Genomic DNA, 27,650 nt, shown 5'->3' on the forward strand with positions numbered 1-27,650 from the left:
TCTCTTTCCTGATCGCTAATTGCTCAGTCTTCCATCTCATCCTCTCTCATGTCATCCACCCCCGCTCACTGTCACCTCACGATGCCCTCGAAAACTTCAGTGAAGCGACCACATAAATTATGGCGCAAGCCACAACAACAATCACCACCATTCCGGCCAAAGCCACCATGACATGATGGAGGATCCTCCGAGTGCGTTGGCGTTGAAGAGTATTTGCTGTTGAAGAGGAGGACGGCGAGTAGTAACACCGTGTTGTAACGGTCGAGTTTGGCAGTGGGCCCAGCTCAACGTCGCTGGCGTTGGTGTTGACGTTGGTGATGTTGGCGCGATTAATGTGTCGCTCTGATGGGACTTGAGACCGGATGCTTGTCTTGTCTTTGGGTGCGTCCAATGTTGAGGTGTCTAATTTCGTTGCGGTGATGACAGTATTGTTGTTGGGGACGTAGCGAGTAGTTGAGAGATCGAGGTGATGGTATGGTGTTGCATTGTGGTCAGGTATCTCAGAAAAATCCGCAATGGATTGGTTCTTGTCGGACACAACATCTTCTCGCTCTGTATCTGCCATTTGAAGAGTGATATGGTCTATATTATATGGTTCAGTCGATACCGTCTCTGGGGCCGGCGAAGAGACACTGCTGGATGATAAAGCCTCAAAATTTGTAACGACGCTGTGGAGAGCAGAGAAGCTAAACATGTTGAAATCTGTAGGTCAAAACTTATGCGAATAACGATGTCCAAGGTGAAAGTGAATGTGAATGTGAAAGCGGGCTTGAACGCCGATCTGAGTTGTACACAATGCGCATACGTTCCATGTATGTAGAACATAGGCTTTAGTGGTTGATCATACTTGGAGAGAGGCTGTGTTCCTCGACTTTTTTTTTTGTAATGTACAAGAGAAAATACAGCTTCGTGCCCTCGGTCCGTTATCCCAACATGTCTACGACCGTCTCTACCTACCTTCGATCCCATCGTAACCTTCACCTCTTTGTCTCCTCCAGACCTCCAGGCCCACCAATACCCAAAACCCAATAATTACCAATACCGCTCCTGCAATCTTGATCCTAATCATCCTTGCATCCCTCCTCCTTTGGTCGTCTCCCATAGTCATGACGCGAGCCTCCCATATACGGCGCTGCGGAAGCGTACCAAGTTCCACATCGTATGGGTGAGCAGGTGCGCGCATGAAGAGGCGAGATATGAAACTTCCGGTTTGCGCAGGTTGGGGACAAGGTGGCAGATTTGTTGGAAACGGTGATGTCGTTGATAGTGGTGACATCAGTTCTGGAGTGGGGAACAAGACAAAGACTGGTGTACATCTCGGTGCAGTAGTTGATAGCGGCCATTCTGGATGCGTGATTGCTGGGGATTTCGGTGGGGATGGTAGCCGCTTGCCTGGGTGGGGGACTGTTGGCGACTGAAGCGGGACCTCATGTGATGATGATGCTGTTGCAATCTTTGGGTATAGTAGTGAGGATAGTGGCTGGCGTACGGTTGTTGGTAGCAGCCCTTTTGGCGGCTCTGATGCGGGTATTGCGTCGGCAGTTGATGCCATGACTTGTGGGTTCTCGGAGCCTTCTGTCCAAGGAATGGCCTTACAAACCGAATTCGACATGTACTCGTAGTGTTGAGTCACAAAGCGGTATGGATTGGGTAAACAAATGAACGATGGAAAAATGCCAGACCGACAAACGCGTACTGACTAATGAGCGTTTAGGCTCGAAAGTGAAGTGAAAGGGGAACTGAGATTTAGTTTGAGTATTGCGAGATGTAATTCTTCCCTTTTCTATGCTGCCATTCAAGCCATCGTCAACACCTCTCGCCTTTCGCCCATTCATCGTCTCGCTCTTGATTACCAACGACTTCCCTACTTTCAATGATCAAGGTGGGCGTGCAATGATTCCACTTCGCAACACTCGCTTCCTCCAAGGGCCAAAAGTTATCACGAACTTTTACCCTCGAGGAATTAACTCACCCATACGGAGATGTAGATGCCGGTCAATGTGTGGAAGCATGTAATGTTCAGGGCCAGTCACGCGTACGCGTGACACCAAACCTGACGAGGACCTCGTGTACGAATCACTCTGTAGAGTCTCCACCCTAGCTTCGCAGAACTGCATATCTGCTGTAGCTCGACCGAGGGAGGGAGTTATGTACCGCTATATGAAATGGTCGGAACATAGTTTCAGTCTCTAAAGATGGTATCAAACCAACTCTGAGCGTGCGACAGTCCAGAAGTAGCCTCTCATCCCTCCACAAGGCAGTACTGGCGTGTGAGAAGTGAGTGACCATATCATCCATCTTGAATCAACCAGCAATATTCTGTTGGTAATGACCTGCGCAAGACCTTCGCTAGTGACTGTTTACTTTGGATTTAGAATAATGCCGGCTTCTGAGTTGATTCTTTGGCGGGTAGCAAGTATCGATAGGCTAGAGAAGGTCTGTGGACGACTTTAATGGAGTATACAGATCAGACTGATTCCGGAGAACTTCTCTCAAACTGTGGTCCCTCTCCAAGGAAACGATCGATGGTGTTAGCAAGCTGGATGAGATGGCTTTCGCTCCAAAAGATACAAATAGGATTTGGGCTTTGCGGTGCGCTGTATTCACTGGGAGACGCTCATAGAGGGAGTCGATGCCTGAACGGGTTCTGCAATGTAGTAGAGTGGCTTGTGTAGGAGCGGTACCTCTGGAGCATAGTTCGTCTACATCCTGCCGTAGTTCGGAACTCTGTCAGTGCACTTACCATAGTAAAGCACCTGCAATGTTCGTCTGGCATCCAAAGTTCGAAGTTTATAGCTGGGCAGTATTGCTGTTGCTTGTAGTTGGTAGAGTACTGGTTGGTCGAGGTGACCCGTCAGACCCGTGCTGCCAACTTGTTCGTGCCTACAGACTGAGCAGGCCAGTAGTAGATACCCTGTGGTAGGTCGTCGATTAATGCCACCTCTGTGCATGCGCCATTGAAGGAAAGGAGACGCGGGACAATTTCCCAAACTAAAGTCGTTCCTTGCAGTGCCGTACTCGTGCAGATAGGAGCTATCTATGCACCTTCGAGGAGGCGCGCATACCCGCTTCGACCGACATGCTTAGGTACCTTTGCGTCGACCTGCTGTCCGGTCGCAGCCAAATATGACCGAACAGTGCCGGTGAATTCCGTAAATGCCAGAATTTGAGTTTTAGTAAATTGCTTGCAGAAGTGGCTGACAGTCAGCTTTTCGACGTTTGTACAGAAGTGGTGTAATAGCGGACGTTTAGGGAACCTCACACAGGCATCACAACCGAAGCGATATCGAGCTAGTCCAACGAGGTTAGGGCATGTAAGACGCCAAAAATAGCCGCATGTTGTTTGCCAGAGCTGAGGAAGCAGCATGCAGTTATGGCCCGTATTCAAGTTTGCTCGCTCAGGTAGTCACTGAGGGTTTTGATACAATTTGTTACCTGAGGCATTCGTTTCCTCAGACATGTGGCAATGTGACCATCAGAGAGTCAAACTTTGCATCGCGAGAAATGTACGAGGAGAGGTGTTGAGAAGCATATCAGTATTTTGGTATGATCTTGGGAAGGCGATGTATGCACACCCTAGCTGGTACGCAGGGGCGCCTGCAGCTCCAGACAGGTTAATGAAAGAAGGCTCGCAACGCCGCCTACACTAAGACCTGTAGTCCCCACTTGGTGCTGTTGTTGCAGGTTACCATCCGCCAGGATTTGGGCACAGCATACGTATCTAGATCCAGACGTGTTTGTTGTCTGGACGTGTTACTGAGGCGCGGGAGTGGCAGCCACAAGACGGGACGGATGAAACGTCGAATAGCTAGAAGCACATTGACGGCCTTTGGGTGGTCTGACGGGCAGTAGCAGTGGCCGAGGCAGCACTGCCACGGCACCAGATGTCGCGACATCAGCAAGTTGTTCCGGTGTTAGCTGGAGCGGGACTGGTGTTGCCTTGTCCATGTCAGTCCATTTGCTCCGCCGGCCTGCACGTGCGGCAGGGCTTGGGCTGATCAGCCTACGGCGTGCATCTATGGAGCTCGATGCATTGTACTTGAGTTGAGGCTGTCCAACCGCGCGCAATGCAGTCTTACCCGGCGTAGTTGACGGCTGCTCAGTCTTGTTTTATTATTAGCTGAGCGCGTCTGTCTCCGCCCCGCCATCGACAACCTGCTTGCTGGCGGAGCTTTGAAGCTGCCAACACTGCGATGCCTAACTTTCCATGGACCAAGTCGAACCGGTCGCACCAATCTGTCGACAATTCCTCGTCAGGGCAGCATTCGCCTGTGCCATCTGGTAAGGAACCTTTTGGCCGGCCAATCGTCGCCCCGGCTGACGGTCAAGCGCTGTCAGTGAACGAACAGGTCGCAGGCCAGCAGCGATACCAAAATCCAGACGGCAGCCAGCCAGCACCTGTGCAGATTCAGCAGCCGCCTGTGCAACCACCGCAGCCTCAATATAGGGAGCAGCAGTTTCCCCAGCGCACCACGAGCCACAGGCTGAGCGCCCATCTCTCCCTGGGCCAGTCGTCGTCGCCGTCATCGCCGCCGCCGCCGGTGCAGAACTACCAGCAACAAGCTGGGCCTCCGCCCGCATCTGCTCTCGAGTCGCCTCACCGCGGTGCCTATCAAGCCCAGCCCTCGCCCGCGGCATACGTGCCCGAGCCCAAGAAGCAGTCGCTGCGCAGTCGCATTGCAGCCGGAGTCAAGGGCCACAAGGACCAGGAGGCCAAAGCACAGAAGAACGGCCTGGGTAGACGCCAATCCGTCCGGAAGAGCGACCCCCGTGTGCAGGAGTACCAAGCGCAGGAAGACAGTCGTGCGCAGCAGTGGCATCAGCACCACCAAGGCTCGACGTCCCACCTGCCCGCCTCCAACGAGCAGGACGAGGACAACCTCGACCCCTTCCTCCAGAAAGACGACAACGAGACGCCCCAGGTGCCGCCCAAGGACATCCAATACCAGCAGAAGCTGCAGCAGCCTCAACAACAATTTGTGCCGCCGCCGCACCAGGAACAGTACAATCGGCCCCCACTTGGCAGGGTAAGCACCGAGGGCAGCTATTCGACCCAAGGCGGGGTAGATCAATACAGCTCTGAGAAGCAACAACAGCAACAACAACAACATCAACAGCACCCACAACACCCACAACACCACCACCACCACCAGCAACACCAATACCAAACCTACCAGCCTGCCGCTCCACCCCCACCCCCACAGCCCGCGACCGACTACCAGGCCTTCAACCCGCAAAACGTGCCAAGCCCCCTCCTCCAGAACGCTCAGCCGCATGGCCAAGGTGGGCAGGTACCACAGGACATCCCGCAAACTTACCACCTGTACCAGCAGTCGCTAGAAAGTGCCCACCAAAACACTCTTTACCCACAGCAACAGCAGTTTGCGCAGCAGCTTCAGCCGCACCAAGACCCACAGCAACAGCCTCAATCTGTGCGACCAGCCTCACAGCATCCCCAGATTGCGCAAGAGGCCCAGAAGATCGAGTCGCAACAACGCCAGCCCCCTCCGTCCCACCAGCTGGCCCCGCCGTCTCCCCTCCAGCCGCCGTCCTACCAGACATACGACGCCCAGCACACGCAACCGTCCGATCTCCCACCGACAAACATAACACCCCCACACCAGTCGCAGGACAACATGGCACCCAGTGCTCAGAGCAATGCGAGGAACACGCTAAGAAAAGTGGTCGACGGCAGCCAACCGCAGCCAGGGCAACCGTCCCGAGAGTCATCCCTACTTTCACAGCCTCCCGCTCAAGGTCAGCCACTCGGTCAGCCGCCTGTCTCGCCGGGCCTCGCAACATTCGACGCTAACGTCGTACCAACAGCTTCACAGGGGCAGCCATATCGCGGCGAGAAGCAGAGCCAACAGGTTTCAGAAATGGGACGGGCAACGCCTCCGCCAAGAACCTCCGTCGCCGATATGACAGAGGACGATGTCGAGAAGCTGCAAAAGGAGCACGATGTTTTGCGTAAGTGGATTCCCATCCAATGAACCGACTCACCTAACTTCGTACAGGCGAAAAGTACCAAAAGGTCAAGCGATACTTCTTCGAGCAACAGTCACAGGTTCACCAGCTGCAAAACACCCTCGCAAATCAGCGCTTGTCGCTCTCCCGCACATCTTGGGACGACAGCGAATACGCAACGCGCTTCAATCGATTGGATGGATTGATCGCACAGCTATCCTTCTCCATCCGCAAGGATTGGAAAACCATACCGCAGTGGTTGCATGTCGTGGTCAACAAAACTGCCGTCGAGACAGGCAAGCAGGAGATGACGGCTGTTGGCCGTGCCTTCATCTCGCACTGGTTGGTAGAAAACATATTTGACAAGTACTTCCATCCGGACCTAGAGCCGGGCTTTTCGACACAACTGCAATCGATCGTTTCGAATATCCGCAAGTTCTCGCCGCCTTGCCACAGCACCGAAGACGAAGACACACTTGCCGCGAAAATCATCAACTGGCGGCTGGCGACACTGGAAGGTCTGGCAGATGTGTTGAGAGCACCACAAGCTACTTCCAATCGCGAGACGCTGACTGAAACACTCAATGAGAAACTCATCGCGTCTCTCCAGATGCACTTGAACGACCCTGCGCCGGCAGACCTCAACGGAGGCGTGCCTATGATCATCGAACTGGCCATCAGCATTGCTCAGCATCTACCGCTTGAGAGCCGCGAAGTACATATTGAGTACTTCCCTCCGGGTCACGGTATCGTCGCCGACTTTATGAAGCTGGAATCCGGCATCCCCGCATTAACAGCACCCATTATGGAGTTGGATGACGCGGATAGAGCTTCGATCAGAAGCATGGCATCTAGACCTGACGACAACATGTCCATTGCCGAACAAGAGCAAGCACAGCTACAAGGAGGCCAGCCGCAAAAAGAAGATAAGAAGCGCGGTATGTTCGGATTTGGTGCATCAAAGAAGGCGACGGCTTCTCCTGCCACCCTGGGCAAGCGAGAATCGTCTCTCGGTCAAGGTGGCAGCCAGCAAAGTCTTACGCAACATCCACCGGGCAGCTCCGGGGGACCAAAAGATGAGTCTCCACCACCACGCGTGCGCATGGCCGTCGGTGTCGCGGTACAGATTCGTGGAAAGAGCATCTTGATCAAGGCTCCAGTGTACAGCACTTGAGTGGTGACGACGACGAGGTGGATGATTTGAATTGAGCGATCTAGCAAGCAAGCGTTTGGATGATTTCCTTCTTCACTTCTCTATAGCAGCATTGGGCTCTCAGATTGGATCCGTATCTAAGATATACCCATGGACGAATGATGGCGTATTTTTGAGCGTTTCGTTGGTAGATTTGGAAGTGCACGCCGATACCCTCGCTGTTGTTACGGTTGGGATTTGTATAGGGACATATTTTCTATGTATCGTGGAACAAAATTCACATAGCTCTGGTAAATTTACCTGGGTAGACATGAGAGTTTCCATCGCTCCTTGGTGGGCATGCTCGCGCTTCACATACGACAAGCACGCTAATTGCGGCCACTTTGAACTCCTATTGGCCAGCCTCCGCGCCTGCCCTTTGTTTACCGAATCTAAACATTCTCGTCGCATCCAACAAGCCTACCGACAAGATGGAAGACATATTCGTGACGACAAAATTCAAATGCAAGCCATGATATGAAGCCATAGTATGCGATCGCTACTGACCAGTGCCAGCAACCAATGTCTCTGTCCCGTCGCCGACGGCAACACACGTTGCTTGCCTCAACGGCGCTCGCTTGCAGATACGATGTCTCACCACGCTGGAAATTGTCCAGAGCATAGCGATACCTTCTAGTCAGAATCTGAGAAGCTCAAAGATCGCCTGGTCGCCTCCTACTACACCGCCATTAGCGACCTCGATCTCGAGCCGTTCACCCAACTCAACACCTCCCCGCCGATCGTCGCGTACACCACGCCCCTGCTCGAACCGTGTCCTGCTATCCGATCATGACACAACACGCGTATACGATCTTCGAGACGAGAGGTGGAACGCCATCATTAGCAATGGCTCAGGCGGCATGGGCAAGAACGTACACGCCGAGTTTGGCGCCAATGAGGATGAAGTACTTGTCTGGAGTGACTTCACCGCATCCGTCAAGATATGGTGTCTGAAAACTGGGAGAGCCGTGGAGATACGTGACCCCAAGTTTCTGGGTAAAGACGGCAAGGGGTGGGGATATCGCCCTTCTGAGGATACAGAGGCAGGCGCGGGAAGGAGAAGAGGTGGTGTTTTGGCTCTACTATGTCGCGTAGCAGGCGCTGATATTCTACTTCTTTTGGCGCCGGGTACATACAAGCTTCTCAATCGTGTAGAGTTGACAACTTCAGACGCAGCGGGCCTCAGATGGAGCCGTGACGGCCGCTGGTTGGCCGTCTGGGACACGGCCTCTGCTGGTTATAAACTGCACATCTACACTGCCGACGGACATTTGTATCGCACCATAACCCGCGAACCCTCGGACGACGTTAGCGAGTGGCATGTTGAGGGCTTGGGTATCAAGACACTCGAATGGCTACCCGGGAACCAACGTCTGGCAGTTGGTGGGTGGGACCGTCGCGTTCGCATCCTCTCTACACGTACCTTCGCACCCATCGTCTTCCTCGACCACACACCTGTCATCGATGTACCTAGTGCGCCGGTATACAGCGAACATGTCGACGGCCAAGGCAATCGCAGCTATACGACCACTCAGCAGCCTGTGACCCCTCCGAAAGCTGCCTTGGATAAGAATGAAACAGGGCTCATGAAGCAAGGCATCGGCATGTTGACTTTCAACGCAGACGGCACGTTGTGTGCAACACGCGACGACAGCACGCCGTGTACCGCGTGGATATGGGATCTGACAAGTCTCCGACCGCGCTGTATATTAATCCAATACAGTCCTATTAGGAACCTGCTCTGGCACCCTACCGATCCGCATCGTCTAATCATACAAACCACTCAAGACGAACCTACCGTATACCTGTATACAGCCGCATCATCCCACATACCCCCGTCTTCGACCTCGTCTTCCTCAACGGCTCTCGCATCTTCGCATTTCCCACACCCACCCGCCATAATAACCCTATCCCCACAAATCACCAAACCAGCTGGTTCATTACCACCCCGCTGGACAATATCCTGGCTTTTCACTCCACCAGACAAGAAACCAGCGTTCATCTTTGCCCATCAACAAGCACACGTACTGGTGTGGCCGGAGGGCAAAGACAAGATTCTGCGCTTTGAGCGTGATGATGAGGATGAGCAAGGGGATTCAGATGATAGTCTATTCGATATTCTTACAGGGCGGACACCGATACCTGAGCTGAGTGTGAGTAGAATCGAGGCTGAGGCGGACGAGGACATGGAGGGGGAACAAGTAGAAGAGGATGGACTGGGGTATGGAGATAGTGTGGGGACAGTGCAGGGGTTGGATGATACGTTTAGAGGGAAGAGGAGGCAGGAGTATACGAATGATGGTGAGGAAACGGAAGGCAGGGACCAGAGTCTTTACGAAGAAGGAGTGTTGGGCGAGAGTGGTATGAGTGAGATGTTTTGATCATCTCGGGTCACTAGATCATTGGAGTTTGGGAGTTCTTCAAAGGATATACCCGTACCGCCATTTCTTTCCTTAATAACACAAAACTGAGAACTTTGACAAAACATATCCTACACTTGCTCTTCTCTCGGTCTATTTCTTCTCGTCCTCAAATCCCCACCGTCCTGTTTGATCCAAGCCCAGAGGGTTCTGCCCTGTCTGCTCCTTTCCTGCAATCTTTTCCGGTGTACTCTCATAGCTATCCTTGTTCTTGCCGCCTAGCAATTCAGATCTTTCTTCTTCGTGGCCTAGCAAGGGACCGAGAGCGGGTCGTGTGGTGCCGCCGAGGGCGTTGCCAAGTGGGCCAGTTACGCCTTTTTCTAAGGGTGCGCCAATAGGACGGAGGGCTGTGCCTAAGACGTTTCCTTTACGCATATTAGGACAGGCATGGGAGGAGAGAGCTGTATGTAGAGAGAGCTAGGCAGGAGGCTGATAACGATGACGAGACTACATACCGATGGGATCTCCAATTGTACTCAAAAGACCTCCAGAGCCCTTCTTCTGTTCTTGTTCGTCATCCTGGGGTTCAGTCTGGATGTGCTGTTGCTGAGGCTGCTCTTCTTGCTTCTTGTCTGACATGTTGGATAACTTTTGGTCCGCGCGTACAATACTTGGAGATGTATGTTTGTTCTTTATCTACTTTGGTGATTGGAACGTGGTAGGAGCTAACGAATTTCTAGAGTTAGTCGTTTAGGGGTCTGGAGAGAATGGCCTTTATGTTAGTTGCGTGAGGTTACGCAGCGCGTTTCCAAGCTTTGGGGAGGGTTGTGACGTCACATGTCATGGGTGGGCATGATTTGGCGCGCTCCCCTTCCTTTTGGTGGGGTATGCGACAAGGGGGTTGACGACATCACCATTGACGTCGCACTACGCGAAGGATTGGAGCATTTGTGGAAGCAAGTATTCGTATTGAAGAGGACTCCGCCAGATGCCACCATTACCATGACACTATACCCAGTAGAAGAACTTGAAGAAATATGAAGATCCTGGTTCATTATGATGAAACGTTTCCCACCGTAAGTTCGTAGTACCGCAAAGCAAAAAAGACAGTTCGCGAAACACTTTTGGTTTGTTAGAGAGTAGACACACTCGACCGTGCTGCATCGATGTGGTGGTTTAGGGGTTTTGACGGTTGACGCTATGGCAGATCATCAAGCTGGCGGCTGGTAGATGTTATGTTAGTGGGTGTTTCTGAATTGTTATACGTGACTTACTTGGCGTCGATTGTATGTACAATCACGTTCAGCCGGCGACAGTGGGACGAGCGCTTGGATCGATATCCTCCTTGGTCTGGTGCGCAAAGATCGAAGTGTCCAGGACCTTGTCGTTCTTGTAGCCTACTTTCGGGAATCGACCGACGCGGAAGAACTTGCAGGCGTTCAAGAATTTGCCTCGCCAATCAGCTTCCAAGTCCTCGCCATTCTCGTGTTGGACATTGAGTAAAATGGTCTTTATGACCCTCGCAGGTCCAGTCTTAAGGTATGTATCATCGTTGACGTACTCATATCCACCACGGGCGCGGTAGCTGGTATCAACCATCTCGAGGAGTCTATCCACGAGGCATTTGCCGATCCCCTTAGAAACGAACCCTGGGTGGACGAACAACTCCATCTCAAACGTATAACGGTATGAGCTCGACTGACCGCAATAGTCGTCCAGATTGACAAATCCAGCTATCTTCTCGCTAACACATCCTGGATTAGCCCTTGATCGGTTGCTCTTGGAGACTGCTACCAAGTATGGAAGACCGGCGTTCACAATATCAGAGATTCGTTGAGCCATCTGAACTATGGTACGTTCGTCAAACTCAGTCGCGAAAATAGTGTTGCTGATGTAGTAATTGTAGATCTCCTTAGGCAGTGTTAGTTCAGATTCATTGTCGCTCTAACCTTGAAGGTTCACGAACGTGTTTGGGGGGCATGATTCCACTTACCGAAATGCCCTCGACATCGGCCGGCTTCACAGGTCGAATGTAAATGTTTGCTTCGGGATGTAGCCGGCGGTCTGCCATTTGCGGAGTAGGGTACTTCGACTCTGGAACAGGGCGACTCCGCTTTGCCATCAACTTGCGATATTTTTCCGCTGCGCGCTTGTTCTTCTCTTCAACCTTTTCTTGTGCAGAAGCCAGCATCCAAGATGCCGACGGGTATTCAGGATCATTGAAGTTAACTCTGGCATCCGGAACGTCTAGGGCGCGGAGGTAGCTAGTAGGATGGGTGACCATTTTCTGGTTGTGGCTCTCGTCATCATCCATGGTCTCTGTGTAAACCGCGTCCTCATAGAGCTCCCACCAGGGCATATAGTCAGTGAGATCGTTCGCATCTAGAGGCTTCGGCTCTTTCTCTGGATTTACGAGACCTTTCCAGAACTCTCTGAGACTTTCACCGCCCACCTTCACCTCGAGCCAGTAACGAGGTGCCAACTCTTTACCCTGGATAAATGTATCGGGTGGGAAGTAGGGAGTGACTCCGTTGTTCCAATCTAGAGGATGTGTGTTACACCATTGCTCTATGTGCGCACTAAAATGGCGATCCGTGTAGCCCTTGCGGGCAGACCACATCTCAGGAGGCAGCCAATCGCCGTTCCAGTCTACCAGCTTCTTGATGTCGTAGTGTGGGTCTCCGTCGCTATTAGACTTGAAGTCAACGCCGCCGTCACTGTTGCTGCTAGAAGGTGTGTACTTCATATCTTTCGCTTTGGGCCAAACTGTCTTCTTGTATGGCTGTGGGCCTCGAGCCCATCGTGGGTTTCCGGGGTTCTTCTTCGCAATTGGAAGGTCTTCCTTAGGCTCGTCCCAACCAACGTAAACGAAAGGCTCAGGCATTGCGGATTCGCGCTTCTCGTCTTGTCTAGGATCGTGCGAGGTCTTTCCTGATGAGGATGGGGACTGGTGCTGATCAGCTACGTCGTTACTACAGATGTGTTAATAAATACAGGACACGACGGCAAGGCGCTCTTGAGTAGACTTACGGGACAGGATCAGTCTTGCTGATGATGGTGTCCTTGGACTGGTTGGATGCAGTAGGTGATGCGCTGACAGCAACACCGCTACTGTGAGCAGAGTCTGCCTTTCCAGCGTCGACAAAGCTACGATTGCGCAGATGAGGGGGGACGTAGATCCTTGCCGTACTGTCAGGTGGTCCAATCATTTCGCCGTCTCCAGTTTTCTTCTTCTTGTTGCGGGAGCGCCGCTTGTATGGTGGCTTCTGTTTCTTGATCGCGTTGTTAATGTGCAACTCAGGTAGGTGAGTCGGAAGGGAGAGTTCTGCTTGTTGAGCTACCCAGCTATTGTCGGCACCGACATGTACTGTGGGAAGTTCTTCGAAAGGCAACGATTGCCAGTGAGGACGTCCAGACTGAGGTTTATTGAGGCCCTGTCCCGTGTTAGCTGCAAGTGAGGTGAGAAGGTTGAGGTTGAGGGAAAGATGATTTTCATATGCAGGATTTTCGGAGCGGTCTGAAGTCGATATGGGAGGCTAGTTGCGCCTTGACTTACAGGAGAACCCTTGAAGTCCTTTTCTTGCTGCCAGGTCATGGGTTCGTTCTTCAGCTCCTTGTTGACGTGGGATTCATTGGCCGAGGAGTCGTCCACTTCGATCAATAGCGGTAGCGGCGGCAGGGTGCTGCGCGGACACCAGTTGCGTGCCGTTCGGCTCATAGTGCGGGTTCGACACGTCCAACAGAGAAGAGACAAGCAAGGGCCCGAGAGGATACTCAAAGGAACAGAAGAAAGGACTAGAGAAAAGAGGAGTCAAGGAACCTTGATGTCTGAAGCCCTTGGTTCAGTGTTCTATAGCTTCGTCGCCGAAGCTGCCTAGTATGTTGGGTGAGAGCAAGCCGATTCCCTCTCACCCCCTTCCCATTCTGGAGTTCTGTCTTGCTGTGACACATCCCACGTGGCTGGTAATAGTGCACAACAAGGAAGGAAGGCGGTTTTTGCAAGCAGTATAGGTACGATTACTGTCGGAACATCGAGACAGGCTCAGTATCCTTAAGACAGCAAACACACGCCGCCGATGATGAAGAAAAGGGAATCGATTCTTCGATGGAATGCTCTGTTCACGCCCCCTTCCACCCCATGCCATGTAACTTACCGAATTCGATAAATTTGTGGCCATGCTTTCTGAAGAGCGATGTGGTTACGACGTTGGTGCTGTAGCATGACATGCCGTCGTGTGCAAGCGTCCGTAAACAGTTTAGCCGCTTGACTGGTGAGCTCCACTCATCCCAATGACTGCCTAACGAACAAGACAAAACTTGGAAAGTGAAAAGCACAAAATGCTGTCGATATTGCGAAAAGCGCGTCTCAAGGACAAGGAGATGCGCATTCTTATGCTGTGCGTATCTCAAGATTGTTCTCTAAACCAAAAGCTCACCGCGTCAGTGGTCTTGACAATGCAGGAAAGACGACTATAGTGAAGAAGATCATGAACGAAGATGTAAACAGCGTCAGTCCTACACTCGGTTTTATCATCAAGACGATTGAGTACGATGGGTATGTACAATGGCGCAGCCTGCGGAACGAAACTAACGGGAAAGATACAAACTGAATATATGTAATGCAACTGCATGTCTCCGGAGAATGCTGTACTGACAAAGCAGGGGATGTCGGCGGCCAGAAGACGTTGCGCACGTACTGGAAGAACTATTTCGAGAAGACAGACACGCTCATCTGGGTTGTTGATGCAACCGACCGCGAGCGAATAGACGATTGTCGGAACGAGTTGGCGGGGTTGCTGCTGGAAGAGGTTCGCACAAGCATAATCCCTCCTGATGACTGACTAACAAGAGCAGCGCCTTTCCGGAGCAAGCCTGCTAGTTTTCAAAAACAAGAGCGACGTTCCCGGATCCATGACGGAAGACGACATTTGTGAGGTGGGTTGAAGACGGCTTACGAACATGTTGAGCTTGGTTGGCGGGCCAATGCTAACGGTGGCGTACAGGGACTGCGACTCGACGCCATCAAGACACACAAATGGCACGTTATGACCTGCAGTGCTATGACGGGAATGAACCTGCAGGAAGGTCTTGAGTGGGTGGTACAGGATGCAAAGGCTCGACTCTTCCTGTATTGAAGCGTGTCGGCATGCATCGGGGTTGCAAGGGGCAAGGCAGCCCAAAGGCTCGATGCGGGTAGTGCAACGGTAGTCGAATGACAAGTTCCAACCGCCCAATTGTGGAGCTGGCGTCAACTGGCCGCAGCTGGAACGCTGATAGCATAAACAAACAGCCATCGAGGCCATCTTCACGACCTGCATCCTACTTTCTCTCTGCCACTCTCTTCGCCATTCGCTCGTTTGATGCCGTCTGCCCGCCAGCCTTGCGTCTACATCCCGTCTGAAACACATACGAGCACCTGCAGCCAAGAATGACATAACCGAGTCGAAGCAAATTAACGACCGTCTAGCTCAAGATCCGTCTGGGATTCATTTCACTGCCGAGCATCTTCAACCCTTGCGCATAACTCCCGTAGCGCACATTGGCCTGTGATTGCCTAGCTTTCTCATCGCCCACACCACCATGTCATCGGAGGACAGTAAGGAAATCGATCCTTCCGAGTTCGTGCAGCGGATTCAACGGTTAGGCGACCAACGAGACCGCGAGGATGCCGAGCGCGTCAAGAAGCTCGAGGAGGAGCTGATACAAGGACGCAGCGAGCGACTAGCGCGGAGAGCAGGTTTGTTTTTGGATCCGTTAGACTCGTTCACGACTGATGTTTTCCCAAACAGAGCGAGCCCGTTCAATCTCCCCCGACAAGCCATATACTCCCCAATCGCCGCGCTCTGCCGCCGCCACCCCCCGAACGGTACAGGAAAAGGCTGCTAGCACGCCCACACCTAACATGAGCCCTCCTGCTCAAGACACGGGACGCGACGAATCGCTGCAGCGCCTCACGAGCTCTCCCACGACGGCGACCCTCGAGGACACAGAACCCAAGAAACCGGCTACCAGCGCGGCAGCATTGGGACGCTCAGGCACATTATCGTGGAACCAGAGGCCCAAGTCGGGCAGCATACGCCGACCTTTGTCAGTCGCCTCACGCTCGCCCGAACGAGCTTCTGCCAGCAACACACCCGAACCACCGTCCTCGCCCGAGGCCAACCCGTCCAGAAGCTCCATTGCCGCATCGTTAGGCGCCAAGGATCCAAACTTCTTCCGGCAATCAGCAGAGGGCGGAAGGGGGTCGGCGGCTTTCAGGAAAAACCAGGATGATGCCGCTTCAGAGACAGGCTCAGTGTCGGGCAGGCGGCAACTGCCAGGCATGTCACGCGAGTCTACTGTAGAGCCCGAGATGAGTAGTCCGCCTATAGAAGGCATACGCTCCAGCTCGCCCGGCTCTCGGGCTGGCTCCGTGCGAGGCAGCGCCACGATGAGCAACCGTTTCTCCTCCAACACATCCGTCTCTGGTGGCGATGCAGAGTCTCTCGCCAAAGGACGGTCGCACCTTCCAACACTCGACTCCCAAAAGTTCGCCCCGCCTTCCGAACAAGACTCGTCGATCGATGGTGGAGACAACGAACGTGCCGCACGCGCCCTCGCCATGTCACCAACCCAAGGGAGAATCTCGCCCGAACGGGAGCGATCAGCGTCGCCTACCAAGGGCATGGGCGGCTTCGTGCAAAGTGCCATGCTCAAGCGAAGCGATAGCGTAAGCAAGAGGTGGAGCACGCAGACACCGCCAGTTCTGAGCAGGCAAAACTCAACCCTGAGCAACCGCGGGAGCGTTTATGGCTCAATCTCCGGCCTTGAGCGACCTAACTTGACTAGAGACAACTCCATCGAGCCTTCCTCCTCGCGTCCTGCCTCCAGCTACAGCAATGCGACCATAACCGGGGCCGACAAGGACAGCGCAACCAAAGACGAATTCGTCAAGCCTGCCCTGCCCCACCGTCACAGCAGAGCCAAGTCTGTTGCGTCGACCTTTAGCGACAAAGACGCACTGCAAGACGATTTCTCACCCCCGAGCCCCTCGAAGCGGTGGAGCCCTACAAAGTCGACCTGGCTCGAGAGCGCGCTGAGCAGGCCAGAGTCGCCCAAGCCGAAGCAATCGGCACCAGCGCAACCCGCGTGGATGGCAGAAATCAATCGCATCAAGCAACAGCGTAGCAGTGTGGACCTAGGCAAGGGTAGCTCGTTCGGAGAGCCGACTGGGTCGGGTCGCACGTCGCCTATAAAAGACATACAATTGAAACCTGTAGGCCTCCGCAGGCCCGAGTCTCCCAAGAAGGAAGAGTCTGCAGAGCCCAAGAAGATGGAGACTGTCAAAGAAGCGTCGCCGAGTCCTACACCTGCGTTGGCACCAAAGCCCTTGTTCACCAAAAAAGAAGAACACAAGCCCGCAGCCGAGACATCACCGAGGGCGACTGAGCCTGAAGTTACAAAAGACGCCCTCGAGCAGGCTGCTACCGAAGCAACTGCTCCTGTCTCTACCAAGTCAGCATCACCACCACCACCAGCTGAACAACCACCGACAGCAGTAGAATCCAAACCAGTAGCGTCACGATTCAATCAGGACACTGGACGTGGTCTCCCAGCTTCGAAGCCGAAAACACCACCTAAGAAAGATTTCCGCGCTGGATTGAAGCCGCGCCGGCCACCTCTTGATAATTCAAAGAAGGAGGGAGAGGTTAATGAATTACAGAACGTGTTTGGCAGATTAAGAAAGGCTGAAACCAAGAACTATGTTGCGCCAGATGTGCTCAAGGAGAACATCACACGAGGCAAAGGCGCTCTTAACATAACCGGTGGCCCAAAGCCTACAGTTCGAAAGGATGAGTTCCGGGAGAGCCTCATCAAGAGGAAATCTACCATCTTTGACAAGGCTCAAGAAGAGGGCTCAGCGCTGAAGAGATCGGACAGTGCATCCAAACCATCCCCTCCGACGCCAGAGGCTATTGCAAAGAAGAAGGTCTTAAATCGAGCAGACAGTGACCCGAAAGCTGCTGCACCGAAAGAACCAGAGCCCATTCCGGAAGCTCTGATGAGGAGGAAGAGTTTAGCGGCGAACAGGCCTGTCATTAACGACAAGCCAGCACAACCCGCACCCGCCTCCACGACAAAAGAGCCAGCAATGTCTGGCAAGCTCGCGGGTCGATTCAACCCTGCTCTAGCTGGTATGCTCGCTCGAGGCCCACCTCCTCTTGCGATGAACAAGTCTACATCAAGTGCTGAGGTAGACGTGTCTCCTACCAGGTCTGCGCAGGAAGAGAAGACTGGACCTGCTCCAGAGCTGCAACACATGACTAAAGGTCGTGCCCGCGGACCGAAGCGAAGGGCACCCGCCTCGAAACCCACCACTGCCGAACCGGAGAAGACTCAAGAAAAGGCTCAAGAGAAGGTACCTACTGCTACCGTTGCTCCCTCGGCCAAACCAGAGCATGTCCTTCCTAGCTCTGAGCCTTCCAAGACTAACGGAAAACCAGAGGAGCGACCAGTAGCCAGGACGCCAGCCAGACAGTCTTTGACTGATAAGCCTGCTACCCCAGCCAAATCAGCGCGCATCTCTTCCGGAGCCTTCGCCAAAGCCTCACCCCCAGAGCCTCCCAAGAAGTCAGAGTCCTCGGAACTAGATCGAACGGTTTCTGATCCGCAGGTCTTGCCCAAGCCTTCGCCACGACCGGAGTCTATCAGCTCACCGAAGCCTTCCTCGCCAGGAATACCCAAGAAGCCAACGTCTCTGGAGTTCGAAAGACGAGTCTCGGGGTCATACAACACGCCGCAGAAGTCACCTTTGCCCAAGCAAACTGAATCACCAAAGCCGGCCTCACCCACGTCTTCCCCAGCCACACCTCATTCTCGATTCTCGCGTCCTTTACCAACGTTGCCTAGCAAGCCAGTAGCAGAGAGTCCCAGGTCGACACCACTTCGGGAGATTTCAACACCCAATGTGGAGATCTCGCCGGCGAAGGATGAGCCTTCGCCTGAGAAGACTACGTTCTCATCGGTCAAGAGCGCTACCACACTATGGGGCAGGTCCTCAGCTTCTTCGTCGCCCGCTCCACCACGAGTCAGGTCTCCGATCAAACTCCCTACACAAGCAGACGAACAAGCTGCAATGAAGGACGCCGGCTTGATTCGCTCATCGGGGTCAGGCACCAAGGCTCTGCCCGATCCGCCGCAATCAAACTCACAATCACCGACTGAATCCAAGCCTCTGCCACCGAAGCCGAAACCTGTCGGGCTAGGCTTCAGCTTAGGAAGCTTGGGTGGATTCGTCGCGTCTCGATCGCGAGAATCCAGTCCTCAACCACCCAAAAACGCACCTATGTCACCACCGGGAAGCGCAAATAGACCGTTCTCTGAGCCTTCCATTGTGTCACCGACTCTCCCAAAACACGATGGGATGTTCGCAGATTTCTTCGATGAAGCCCCTGTGACTGAAGGCCAGCTGCCCGACAACATCGATACTATGTACACACTAAAATCTCCACCGCTTGACCTGGGTCCATCTGGAAAGATACGTACATTGCGCAAGCAGATCCAAGAAGTAACTGGCGATGGTAGACTCACAGCTGTGCCTGTTCAAGAAGAGCATATCCTGTTCCAGGATTCAATGTATCTGTGCACGCACGTCTACGATGACGCAAGGGGTGTTAGGCATACTAATGTCTACTTGTGGGCTGGCAATGGTGTAGCAGAGCCTACGCTTGAAGATGTACAACTCTTCGCAAAGAACCATGCACGTCAAAATCAAGGCACGCTTCTAGTCATACGTCAAGGTCAAGAGACACCCAACTTCTTCGAAGCCCTGGGCGGTATTGTCATCACAAGACGTGGTGCAAAGCCAGCGGCGAAGGAATTCATGCTCTGTGGTCGCCGCCATCTTGGACACCTTGCTTTTGACGAAGTCGATTTCTCACTCAAGAGCCTATGCTCCGCCTTCCCCTACCTTGTCTCCACTTCGGCTGGCAAGGTGTTTCTTTGGAAGGGCCGCGGCTGTTCTGCTGAGGAGCTATCTGGTGCACGTCTTATGGGCATGGACCTCGCGCCTACTGGCGACTACAACGAGATTGATGAAGGCGCCGAACCTCCAAGCTTCCTCAACAACACATTTCCTCCCCCTCAAGTCCCAGCAAAGGGCCCCGCCATTCCCCGCTCAGCAGACCATTGGCGCTACAAGGCCACATCCGACAAGTACCGCGTACGTCTCTACAAGATCGAACAAACGACTGGCCAGCCGGCAGGATGGGGCCAAGCACTCCAGGTGAGCAGCTCCTTTTTCGCACCGCTGCTGCGAAGACCATCTTGGAACGCTGCTGAACAGAGGCCACAGACGCCGCTTACGCCCAAGACGCCGCAAGGTGTTGTCAAGACCGAAGTCAAAGAAATTATGCCTTTCTCTCAGAGGGATCTGGAGCCGGAGAATGTATATGTACTTGACGCGTTCTTCGAGATGTACATGTGAGTTATCTCGTTACTGGATTCTAAGATACAGTTCACTAATGGTTCGCAGAATTGTTGGTCCTTTGTCTCGCACACAAGCGCCTGCATTCTCCACTGCCCTAATGTTCGCGCAAGCCTACGGTATGCTTGCTGTATCAGAGGAAGACCGTCCATTCATGCCCGTTACTACAGTTGTACTAGAAGGTGTACCTCGCGACATGAAGGTCCTTTTCCGTCACTGGGATGACAAGCTCATTCCTGCAGCTGGCTTGATGAGTGGTAAACTTGGCCGAGGCAAGAGTTTGAGGATCGTTGGCTTGGAGAAAGCTATCGAGGCTACGCGAAGATAGATGATAGACGCATGGGTCGGGTCGTTTTGCTATGCTGTCATGAGCGTTTTTGAGGACAAGCGACATACTTGCGCTTTCTGTTCGCTGTATATACCTTATACCTGCATTATATCTGGCGGTGGGTGCATCGGGCTTGCACATCGGCGTCACGGCGCCATTACGGACCGGCCTCAAGAGTTAGGCTATTGAATCCGGATTTTTGCTCACGCGGAATTGCTATGATCATACCGCTTAAACTCGTGCCTTGTCGTCATGTGCTCCTCATTTCACTGACAGTAGTGTAGTCTATGGAAGATTTCGTCATTCTAGACCATTTTGTGGATGTTAAGTCCAGAACATCATCGGAGATGAAAGGATGTTTCTGAGACGGACACGCCATGTTTCAGTTGTACCGATGCGTTCACCCGCACCACTGTATCCTTCTCGCTCTCTCTGACCGGCTGTCCTGGTTACACCCCGCGGACTATTATCTGGGTTCTTCGGCTGTTAACGAGATGATATATGCTGTTGTTTCACGCGTTCTACCGTGATGTTATTACCGGCAGAAGAGCAGATGTGACACTGGTGTATAACGTCATGATTTGTGGTGCTGTCTCATGCGCAGACTGTGCCTAAGAAACAAGACGGGATAGGCGATTCATGCCTTGAGCTTGTTTCATAGTGGGTCGCATAATTACTTTCTATTTTGGTGTCAAGGTCGTAATGGAAGGCGTTTGGACCTTGAAGGTACAACGAAGGAGTCAGATAGGTATCAACAGACGTGCAAAGAAAGTACCTCATTGCGTACCTACCTGGGTACTGACCGAACACCGTTCATGTCATCCAAACTTTCTTCCCATCAACCTTTCGCATCCTCCCGCCGGCACCTTCTTCGGCTTCTCTAGTGGCCGCCCTGACGCGCCTTGCCCAAAGGGCTATCGGAAGACGCCACGTCAAGATTTGCCTCGAAGGGGTCAGCACAGGTACACATGACCCATCTCCCCCTCCTCTACACCGCATGTACAGTAGAAAAAAAACTACAGCAATACTGTGGTAACAGAACGCGTCAATGCTTCCCATAATAGCCGGCGGTATGTTGGCTCGCATAGCAGGAAGGTCTAGGGTATCCAAGCCTCTCCAAGCTTTTGCCGAGGGGAATAAGCACGACGATCCATGCATCGTGGGGCATGAATGGTAGGCTTCCCCACAGAACACTTTATGTATCTACCGTAGCTTGACGGAGCTTAATTAATCGGGGGTACTGCTCATTTGCGCTACTGGTGGAATTCGTCTAAGGATCTAAGATGTCCAGGGTCCGTCCGAATGAGGGACTGCTCATCCCCGGGGCGCGGGAACATCGTTCACATCTGGATAGGCACAGGGGAACAGTGGCGAGGCTTCGGTGATAGACCTTGAAACAATCGCAATATGTTTGGTGCCATGTGTTTACAGCCTTTTAACCGTTCTGTTGTATATAGACCAAGGGCTTGGAAGGACGAATAAGCTCACCACCAAGCTTCTCATCTCATCTACACAAGCATCCTTCACTTCCATTCTCTTCTCTTACCAATTAACGTTCTTTCCAACAACCCAACTTTCCTCAAAATGGTTGCCTTCAGCTCTCTCGTCCTCGGCCTCAGCGCCATCGCCGGCTCTGCCTACGCCGCACCCACTGCCGATGTCCCTGACTTCGAGCTTGGAAGCAAGGCTCTTGCCACCCGCCAGGACTACAACCAGAACTACAAGACCTCCGGCAACGTTCAGTTCTCCCCCACCAACAACGGTTACTCAGTCAACTTCTCCAACGCCGGCGACTTCGTCGTAGGAAAGGGCTGGACCAAGGGCACAACCCGCAAGATCAACTTCCAGGGTTCCACCTCCCCCTCGGCAGGAACCGTCCTTGTCTCCGTCTACGGCTGGACCACCGGTCCCTTGATCGAGTACTACATCCAGGAGTACACCTCCAACGGCGCCGGTTCCGCCCAGGGCACCAAGATGGGCCAGGTGACTTGCGACGGCTCTGTCTACGACATCTGGAAGCACACCCAGGTCAACCAGCCTTCTATCCAGGGAACTACCACCTTCACCCAGTACATCAGCAACCGTGTTAACAAGAGGCCCGGCAGCGGCACTGTTACCACCAAGTGCCACTTCGACGCTTGGGCCAAGCTCGGCATGAACTTGGGTCAGCACAACTACCAGACTCTTGCTACTGAGGGCTGGGGTAACGCTGCTGGAAAGTCCCAGTACACCATCACTGGCTCATAGATTCTCGACTATGAGACAAGGCACTGAGTGCCGATAACAAGGAGACTGGCTACTGGCGCAGCGTAGTGGTTGAGTTGAGGAGGAAGATGTTTGGCTGTTGATGGCTTTCTTGTTGTAGATTCTTGGTTCTGTTCGTTCCTTTCGATTTCGATTCTCTTTGGGGTCTTGACATACCCCTTGCATGTACATATTGCACCTTTATATATAAACAACTATCCTGGTTCTGTTGTCCTGAGGACAGACAGCAAAACAACTTTCCATTGCTACATGTGACTTGATGTTTGATTCGAGGGGCGAGACGAAGTGACTTTTGAATTCCTGGGAGACGAAGAGACTTGAGCTAAACAGGGATAGGATAGAGGAAACTGGCTTCCGAACGAGAAGTTTGATGGTGGTTGAGTCTATCGAAAAATTGTTTGTTGCAGAGAAGAGTAGAACTGAACGCGAGTGTAAGGGTGGAGTAGCTACAATATGAACAGTTCATACGGGTGCGGGCAGGAGGATATACAGAACTGAGATGATGCATATGGTTCCATTGCAACAGACAATCACGGATACGGTGGCAGATGTAAATATTTCTTCTGCATGCGCAACGTGCTAACCGGGCAGTCCAAGGAGAGAACGAAGGAACGAAAGCTGGCGCAGCGTGCTGGGAAACAATCTAGAGAATACAGAAACGAAACATGCATCGAATGTTGCTTTGAGACGTTTGCGCACATGTGGGAAAAAGAAGACTTTTGCGATGATGCTGACGACGGCCTTGTTGCTCTGTCGCTCCCAAGTTGGAGGCTCTGGCGCTAGTGCGCAAGCGGCTAGCCCCACACACGTTCGAAATTGTGTCTCGCTAAGCGACTGACCATATTCCTCTCTGTGAACTCCAACGACCGACAACCAACTCACATCAACACCGTCGTCATGGGTAGGGTCATTCGCAACCAACGTAAGGGTCGCGGCTCTATCTTCACGGCCAACACCCGCCTGAACAAGAACCCCGCCCAGTTCCGCACGCTCGACTTCGTACGTTCGCCGCCCGCACAATTCGCGAAATTTGGAAACATACTGGGAACAGAGGGCTAATGGGTGCAGGCTGAGCGCAATGGATACATCCGGGGTGTCGTAAAGGAGATTGTCCACGACTCTGGTCGTGGTGAGTACCCAGTGCGAGAATTGGACTTTGGGGCCATTTTCTAACCATTTCGTCCACAGGCGCTCCTCTCGCCAGGGTCACCTTCCGCAACCCCTACAAGTTCAAGCACAACACCGAGACCTTCATCGCCAACGAGGGCATGTACACTGGCCAGGTTAGTTGGCGCATTCTGGGCTGCTGGAAATGGGATAACATCTAACATGGCAAAGTTCATCTACGCCGGAAAGAACGCTGCGCTCACCATCGGCAACGTCCTCCCCCTCGCTTCCGTCCCTGAAGGTACCGTTCTCACCAACGTCGAGGACAAGAACGGTGACCGTGGTGCGCTCGGCCGTACCTCCGGTAACTACGTTACCGTCATCGGCCACAACCCCGATGAGGGCAAGACCCGTGTCAAGCTCCCATCTGGTGCCAAGAAGGTCCTCCCCAGCTCGTGCCGTGGTATGGTCGGTATCGTCGCTGGTGGTGGCCGCACAGACAAGCCTCTCATGAAGGCGTCGCGTGCTAAGCACAAGGTATGCACAATCACGGTCTGCTCAGAAGAGCATCGCTAACACACGACAGTTCGCTGCCAAGCGCAACAGCTGGCCCAGGACTCGTGGTGTTGCCATGAACCCCGTCGACCATCCTCACGGTGGTGGTAACCACCAGCATATCGGTAAAGCCTCGACCATCTCCCGGTACGCCACCCAGGGTCAAAAGGCCGGTCTCATTGCCGCGCGGAGGACAGGTCTGCTCCGTGGTACCCAGAAGACAAAGGACTAGAGTGGTGCTTTGTGATCTGGTGGCGTTGGTCTACGATAGGAACGACAAAGATGCGGTCGGTTATTCTCTCCATACCTCTACATGCGGGTGGCCGGGCGTTATAACGAAATGGAAACTTCTCGGCAAGCTAGGCTTTCTTCTACTATGGCTTGCATGCATGATAGGTCCTTTAGGGAATGTGATTCCGAAAAATGTATCTGATCTGAACTTCCGACGTTTGCCTCTGATTGTTCCTGTGCTGTCATGGTTTTTTTGTTATTACATGTCGAGACCATCTATGCCTCACCCATACTGACATCACCATCTCCATCTTCCGCTTCACTGTCACTCCCATTCCAACTAGCATCATCCCTGCCATCCCTGTCCTTTTTCATCCTAAAGTCCATGTCCAGCACTCTGTAATGCTTCCTGTCGCTACCCAACACTACAATCACCCTCCTGCCTTTCCTGCCATTGACTTCTAACCTCAACGGTGTGAACCGGCCTTCAAAGACATGTCTCGTATGTCTTTCGATCGTCTCGCGCGTTATCGCTATGTTGTTGCGCGACAGTGAAGGCGGTGGTGTGCCCTGCGGAAGGAGATGCTGTTGTACCGATGCGTGTGGAAGTGGTGTGTAAGTGACGATGGGATGCTCGTGAGACATGCTATTGACGCCAAGTGTGTAAGGTAGAGAAACGATAACGTTCGACATCGTTTTATCTTCCAACGGAACTTGCAAGAGGATAAGAAGGGAAGAGTCGTCTGCGAATTTGGCGTCTAGGACCTTGGCGTCTTTGGTAGACATAGAAGCAGAGGAGAAGTCAAGAGTGGAGATGGCGTAGGCTGATATGTCCTTACGTACATTGGATATACTTTGCGTATCGGATAAGCGGTGGACATGCAGTGTGGTAGGTGATGACAGGGATGAGAGTGCAACATATGTGCTCATGCTGTCTGAGGACGTTGAGGGCTTAAAATGGTAGGTCAGCATCCGCGAATTTTCAATGATTTTCAAACAGGGAAGAAGGGCTTACCTCAAACACCATCCTCATGTCGAGTGTACTTATGTCATCTGTCTCTCCAAGATTTTCAAGAACAACACCAGAGTTCATCTGTATGTTCGCTTCCTGCCATCTACTAATCTGCTTCAGCAGGCCCATTACCCCTGTACTCAGGTGCCCAAGAACATGTTCTAAACACAATGCCTCCTCTTTGAACGTCGCACCTTCCTTCAGTAACTCAACGGCTTTTTTCGTATCTTCGTAGCTCGCCGCCTCTCTCCCCTTAGCCTTTGGATCCAATTGCGCCTCGGGCCTAAAGAACGGCGCAACATCAGACTTGGTAAGTCCATACTGGATATACGCCAAAACCTGTGAAACGTCAACACCCGGATCACGCTGTTCCATCTCAGCCCTGGACTGCGATTCCAGCTCTGTAGCCTCAAAGTCAATCGTGAACCTTAGCCATTTACTGAAGTTGTGGAACTGTCTCTTCTCTTCTGATGCATACAACATAGCCGTATGTGCGAGTAGCCGCATATTTTTCAACGTCTCCAATAACGCAGAGAATTCGCTCATTGGCCCACTGAATATCCATTCTTGATCGTGGAATTGTGCAAGGCCGCGCAGACGCGAGATAACGATAGAACAACGATCGAGTGCGGGGATGAGATTCTCATGCAGAAGCGCCAGAAGCGTCGTGAAAGATGTCGTAACAGTAGTGTCCCAACGCTTATGTCCTGCTTCTGCGAGTTCATCGACGAGCCATTCTTTGAGGACTGGGTTGCAGTTTCCTGTGCATGCAGTGTGAAACAGGTTGGTGACGAGGTCGCCGAGTTCTTTCTCCTCGAGTGTTTCGCTGATGTTCATCATGAATTTGCGAGGGAGGTCTTGAGCGTGCTTGAAGAAGGCACGGATGCGTTGAAGGGTCTGCGTGATGTATAGCAGGAGATTTTGGAGCTGTGAAGTCTTTGCCGCGATCAGATGAAGGTAGACACCTGCTAAGGGAATAAAGTTCAATGTTAGCGGAACGTAGGCTATGCTCTTCTTTTGGGGCGAGGTAGCGGATGTTGTTTGCATGAGGAGGCTATGCGTGCAACTGTACGGGTGGCTTGTATGAAGTAACGGTGTGCTCGAAATGTCCCAAGCTCTGGGTAGCTGGACGTTTACTGTTTCGAGCGAGTCGTAAATAGAAGGATGGACAGTCCCGCGGTCGGTCAGTCGAATGAACATATCGACGGAATTGTGATCTTTCAGGTGATGCGAGTGCAGGAGTGAGTCTGCCTCAGCCTGCGAACTAAACGCTCCGGAATCCGCTTGTGAGATGCGCATAAATGGTAACGCTGGTGGTAAGGGTATTGCAGGAAGTTTAGGTAGCAGCGCCTCAATATCCATCATAGCAAGCTGATCCGGTAAATCGGGCGCAATATCCAACGTCTGGAAGTCTGGCTGTCGCTGCAGGAAGTCCTCTAATGTGGTATCGTCCTTGAATGCATCCCATTCCTCAGTTGTAGGATCGCCAAAGACGTTAGTCTTAGCAGGTGCACTGCTGTTTGCCTTCTTCGGTTTCAACCCTGTTCGCTTCTTCACAGTCTCGACGTTGATGAAATTTAGACCCCAACCAATACACCTTACTCTGACCGGAGCATCATCGTCCGCCATGCTACCACCAGCTCCTCCAACCTCTGGCAACATGACGTCTTTGTGCGTGACCTTGCCCGTCTCAGCACTAACCAAGTCCGTGCTCCCGTCACTCCAACTGACAGCGATGCTCTTGCCATTGAACTCCCATTGTAGCGCTTCGACGTGCAAATCCTCGTTCTTTCTCTTCAGCCCAAATGCTCTCTGACCGTTGATTCGGTAGACATCGAGATTCTCCTCATCGGTAACTAAGGCTATGAGGTCCATGGTTGGGCAGTACGAAATGAGATGTGGGTGTATGGGATGCAGCAGAATCTTCTCTGCTTGCTGCAGCAACTGTCGGCCATGGCCCGAGTCTGTTTTCGCCATGATTGCCGTTCCTTGACCCCAAAGATCGCTGTTGAGGATGCCAGTTTATGTGTTTGAGTGGGTGAGTTGTTTGTGCACATATCAAAGTCGCGTTCTAAGCCAGATCTGCCTAGCGCGTTCACGCGTTATCACGTTGCTCAACATTACACGCAGTTACGAACGCCGCGTGGAAGTGTTAGCATGCTACGTTC

The 27,650-nt window shown here is 52.7% G+C and overlaps 11 protein-coding genes across 11 annotated transcripts; 7 read left to right on the top strand and 4 right to left on the bottom strand.

Moving 5' to 3' along the window:
- Nucleotides 1-76: 76 nt before the first annotated feature.
- On the bottom strand, nucleotides 77-1,612 carry CC77DRAFT_1051580 (hypothetical protein; the record flags this gene model as incomplete). Its single annotated transcript, XM_018527676.1, has 2 exons — nucleotides 77-702; nucleotides 958-1,612. The coding sequence occupies 2 exons, from the start codon at nucleotides 1,610-1,612 to the stop codon at nucleotides 77-79; spliced, it is 1,281 nt and encodes a 426-aa protein (XP_018383841.1).
- An 853-nt stretch (nucleotides 1,613-2,465) lies between these two features.
- On the top strand, nucleotides 2,466-2,980 carry CC77DRAFT_189506 (hypothetical protein). Its single transcript, XM_018530544.1, has one exon. The coding sequence runs from the start codon at nucleotides 2,633-2,635 to the stop codon at nucleotides 2,921-2,923; it is 291 nt and encodes a 96-aa protein (XP_018383842.1). The 5' UTR covers nucleotides 2,466-2,632; the 3' UTR covers nucleotides 2,924-2,980.
- Nucleotides 2,981-4,021: 1,041 nt separating this feature from the next.
- CC77DRAFT_1096377 (hypothetical protein) lies at nucleotides 4,022-7,461 on the top strand. Its single transcript, XM_018529841.1, has 2 exons — nucleotides 4,022-5,970; nucleotides 6,018-7,461. Exons 1-2 carry the CDS (start codon nucleotides 4,194-4,196, stop codon nucleotides 7,139-7,141), a joined length of 2,901 nt encoding a protein of 966 aa, XP_018383843.1. The 5' UTR covers nucleotides 4,022-4,193; the 3' UTR covers nucleotides 7,142-7,461.
- A 72-nt stretch (nucleotides 7,462-7,533) lies between these two features.
- On the top strand, nucleotides 7,534-9,606 carry CC77DRAFT_190041 (hypothetical protein). Its single transcript, XM_018530548.1, has 2 exons — nucleotides 7,534-7,624; nucleotides 7,676-9,606. Exons 1-2 carry the CDS (start codon nucleotides 7,591-7,593, stop codon nucleotides 9,538-9,540), a joined length of 1,899 nt encoding a protein of 632 aa, XP_018383844.1. The 5' UTR covers nucleotides 7,534-7,590; the 3' UTR covers nucleotides 9,541-9,606.
- Nucleotides 9,499-10,418, bottom strand: CC77DRAFT_1022000 (hypothetical protein). The gene is made up of 2 exons (XM_018525375.1): nucleotides 10,035-10,418; nucleotides 9,499-9,944 (listed from the first exon to the last, which is right to left on the bottom strand). Exons 1-2 carry the CDS (start codon nucleotides 10,156-10,158, stop codon nucleotides 9,673-9,675), a joined length of 396 nt encoding a protein of 131 aa, XP_018383845.1. The 5' UTR covers nucleotides 10,159-10,418; the 3' UTR covers nucleotides 9,499-9,672.
- Nucleotides 10,419-10,672: 254 nt separating this feature from the next.
- On the bottom strand, nucleotides 10,673-13,332 carry CC77DRAFT_189565 (hypothetical protein). Its single transcript, XM_018530547.1, has 5 exons — nucleotides 13,076-13,332; nucleotides 12,550-12,953; nucleotides 11,513-12,491; nucleotides 10,794-11,430; nucleotides 10,673-10,742 (listed from the first exon to the last, which is right to left on the bottom strand). The coding sequence occupies exons 1-4, from the start codon at nucleotides 13,235-13,237 to the stop codon at nucleotides 10,822-10,824; spliced, it is 2,154 nt and encodes a 717-aa protein (XP_018383846.1). The 5' UTR covers nucleotides 13,238-13,332; the 3' UTR covers nucleotides 10,673-10,742; nucleotides 10,794-10,821.
- A 295-nt stretch (nucleotides 13,333-13,627) lies between these two features.
- CC77DRAFT_189548 (ADP-ribosylation factor) lies at nucleotides 13,628-14,877 on the top strand. Its single transcript, XM_018530546.1, has 6 exons — nucleotides 13,628-13,916; nucleotides 13,964-14,074; nucleotides 14,119-14,135; nucleotides 14,182-14,327; nucleotides 14,374-14,454; nucleotides 14,523-14,877. Exons 1-6 carry the CDS (start codon nucleotides 13,858-13,860, stop codon nucleotides 14,652-14,654), a joined length of 546 nt encoding a protein of 181 aa, XP_018383847.1. The 5' UTR covers nucleotides 13,628-13,857; the 3' UTR covers nucleotides 14,655-14,877.
- Nucleotides 14,878-15,099: 222 nt separating this feature from the next.
- On the top strand, nucleotides 15,100-20,312 carry CC77DRAFT_1063096 (hypothetical protein; the record flags this gene model as incomplete). The annotated part of the gene is made up of 3 exons (XM_018528598.1): nucleotides 15,100-15,256; nucleotides 15,309-19,980; nucleotides 20,033-20,312. 3 exons carry the CDS (start codon nucleotides 15,100-15,102, stop codon nucleotides 20,310-20,312), a joined length of 5,109 nt encoding a protein of 1,702 aa, XP_018383848.1.
- A 1,371-nt stretch (nucleotides 20,313-21,683) lies between these two features.
- On the top strand, nucleotides 21,684-22,833 carry CC77DRAFT_189544 (endo-1,4-beta-xylanase B precursor). Its single transcript, XM_018530545.1, has one exon. It carries the CDS (start codon nucleotides 21,897-21,899, stop codon nucleotides 22,557-22,559), a length of 663 nt encoding a protein of 220 aa, XP_018383849.1. The 5' UTR covers nucleotides 21,684-21,896; the 3' UTR covers nucleotides 22,560-22,833.
- Nucleotides 22,834-23,457: 624 nt separating this feature from the next.
- CC77DRAFT_1022006 (ribosomal protein L2) lies at nucleotides 23,458-24,693 on the top strand. The gene is made up of 5 exons (XM_018525376.1): nucleotides 23,458-23,576; nucleotides 23,646-23,706; nucleotides 23,766-23,860; nucleotides 23,916-24,221; nucleotides 24,271-24,693. Exons 1-5 carry the CDS (start codon nucleotides 23,475-23,477, stop codon nucleotides 24,469-24,471), a joined length of 765 nt encoding a protein of 254 aa, XP_018383850.1. The 5' UTR covers nucleotides 23,458-23,474; the 3' UTR covers nucleotides 24,472-24,693.
- Nucleotides 24,609-27,519, bottom strand: CC77DRAFT_190178 (hypothetical protein). Its single transcript, XM_018530549.1, has 2 exons — nucleotides 25,486-27,519; nucleotides 24,609-25,421 (listed from the first exon to the last, which is right to left on the bottom strand). Exons 1-2 carry the CDS (start codon nucleotides 27,457-27,459, stop codon nucleotides 24,747-24,749), a joined length of 2,649 nt encoding a protein of 882 aa, XP_018383851.1. The 5' UTR covers nucleotides 27,460-27,519; the 3' UTR covers nucleotides 24,609-24,746.
- Nucleotides 27,520-27,650: the final 131 nt, after the last annotated feature.

The sequence above is a fragment of the Alternaria alternata genome, assembly GCF_001642055.1.
Source record: "Alternaria alternata strain SRC1lrK2f unplaced genomic scaffold CC77scaffold_15, whole genome shotgun sequence".
Taxonomy (NCBI): Eukaryota; Fungi; Ascomycota; class Dothideomycetes; order Pleosporales; family Pleosporaceae; genus Alternaria; species Alternaria alternata.

What these genes read in the sequence shown, in the direction of transcription:
- CC77DRAFT_190041 (XM_018530548.1), top strand. Translation starts at nt 7,591, where the DNA reads ATGGAAGACATATTCGTGACGACAAAATTCAAAT. An exon ending in CGTGACGACAAAATTCAAAT is followed by an intron (nt 7,625 to 7,675) that starts GCAAGCCATGAT and finishes GACCAGTGCCAG; the next exon opens with CAACCAATGTCTCTGTCCCG.
- CC77DRAFT_1096377 (XM_018529841.1), top strand. Translation starts at nt 4,194, where the DNA reads ATGCCTAACTTTCCATGGACCAAGTCGAACCGGTCGCACCAATCTGTC. An exon ending in AAAGGAGCACGATGTTTTGC is followed by an intron (nt 5,971 to 6,017) that starts GTAAGTGGATTC and finishes AACTTCGTACAG; the next exon opens with GCGAAAAGTACCAAAAGGTC.
- CC77DRAFT_189506 (XM_018530544.1), top strand. Translation starts at nt 2,633, where the DNA reads ATGCCTGAACGGGTTCTGCAATGTAGTAGAGTGGCTTGTGTAGGAGCG.
- CC77DRAFT_189565 (XM_018530547.1), bottom strand. Translation starts at nt 13,237, where the DNA reads ATGAGCCGAACGGCACGCAACTGGTGTCCGCGCAGCACCCTGCCGCCG. An exon ending in AGCAAGACTGATCCTGTCCC is followed by an intron (nt 12,492 to 12,549) that starts GTAAGTCTACTC and finishes ACACATCTGTAG; the next exon opens with TAACGACGTAGCTGATCAGC. An exon ending in CCGATGTCGAGGGCATTTCG is followed by an intron (nt 11,431 to 11,512) that starts GTAAGTGGAATC and finishes ACACTGCCTAAG; the next exon opens with GAGATCTACAATTACTACAT.
- CC77DRAFT_1022006 (XM_018525376.1), top strand. Translation starts at nt 23,475, where the DNA reads ATGGGTAGGGTCATTCGCAACCAACGTAAGGGTCGCGGCTCTATCTTC. An exon ending in AGTTCCGCACGCTCGACTTC is followed by an intron (nt 23,577 to 23,645) that starts GTACGTTCGCCG and finishes TAATGGGTGCAG; the next exon opens with GCTGAGCGCAATGGATACAT. An exon ending in CGTCGCGTGCTAAGCACAAG is followed by an intron (nt 24,222 to 24,270) that starts GTATGCACAATC and finishes AACACACGACAG; the next exon opens with TTCGCTGCCAAGCGCAACAG.
- CC77DRAFT_189544 (XM_018530545.1), top strand. Translation starts at nt 21,897, where the DNA reads ATGGTTGCCTTCAGCTCTCTCGTCCTCGGCCTCAGCGCCATCGCCGGC.
- CC77DRAFT_190178 (XM_018530549.1), bottom strand. Translation starts at nt 27,459, where the DNA reads ATGGCGAAAACAGACTCGGGCCATGGCCGACAGTTGCTGCAGCAAGCA. An exon ending in ACATGAGGATGGTGTTTGAG is followed by an intron (nt 25,422 to 25,485) that starts GTAAGCCCTTCT and finishes TACCATTTTAAG; the next exon opens with CCCTCAACGTCCTCAGACAG.
- CC77DRAFT_1022000 (XM_018525375.1), bottom strand. Translation starts at nt 10,158, where the DNA reads ATGTCAGACAAGAAGCAAGAAGAGCAGCCTCAGCAACAGCACATCCAG. An exon ending in TACAATTGGAGATCCCATCG is followed by an intron (nt 9,945 to 10,034) that starts GTATGTAGTCTC and finishes ATATGCGTAAAG; the next exon opens with GAAACGTCTTAGGCACAGCC.
- CC77DRAFT_189548 (XM_018530546.1), top strand. Translation starts at nt 13,858, where the DNA reads ATGCTGTCGATATTGCGAAAAGCGCGTCTCAAGGACAAGGAGATGCGC. An exon ending in CGGGGTTGCTGCTGGAAGAG is followed by an intron (nt 14,328 to 14,373) that starts GTTCGCACAAGC and finishes TAACAAGAGCAG; the next exon opens with CGCCTTTCCGGAGCAAGCCT. An exon ending in CGGAAGACGACATTTGTGAG is followed by an intron (nt 14,455 to 14,522) that starts GTGGGTTGAAGA and finishes GGTGGCGTACAG; the next exon opens with GGACTGCGACTCGACGCCAT.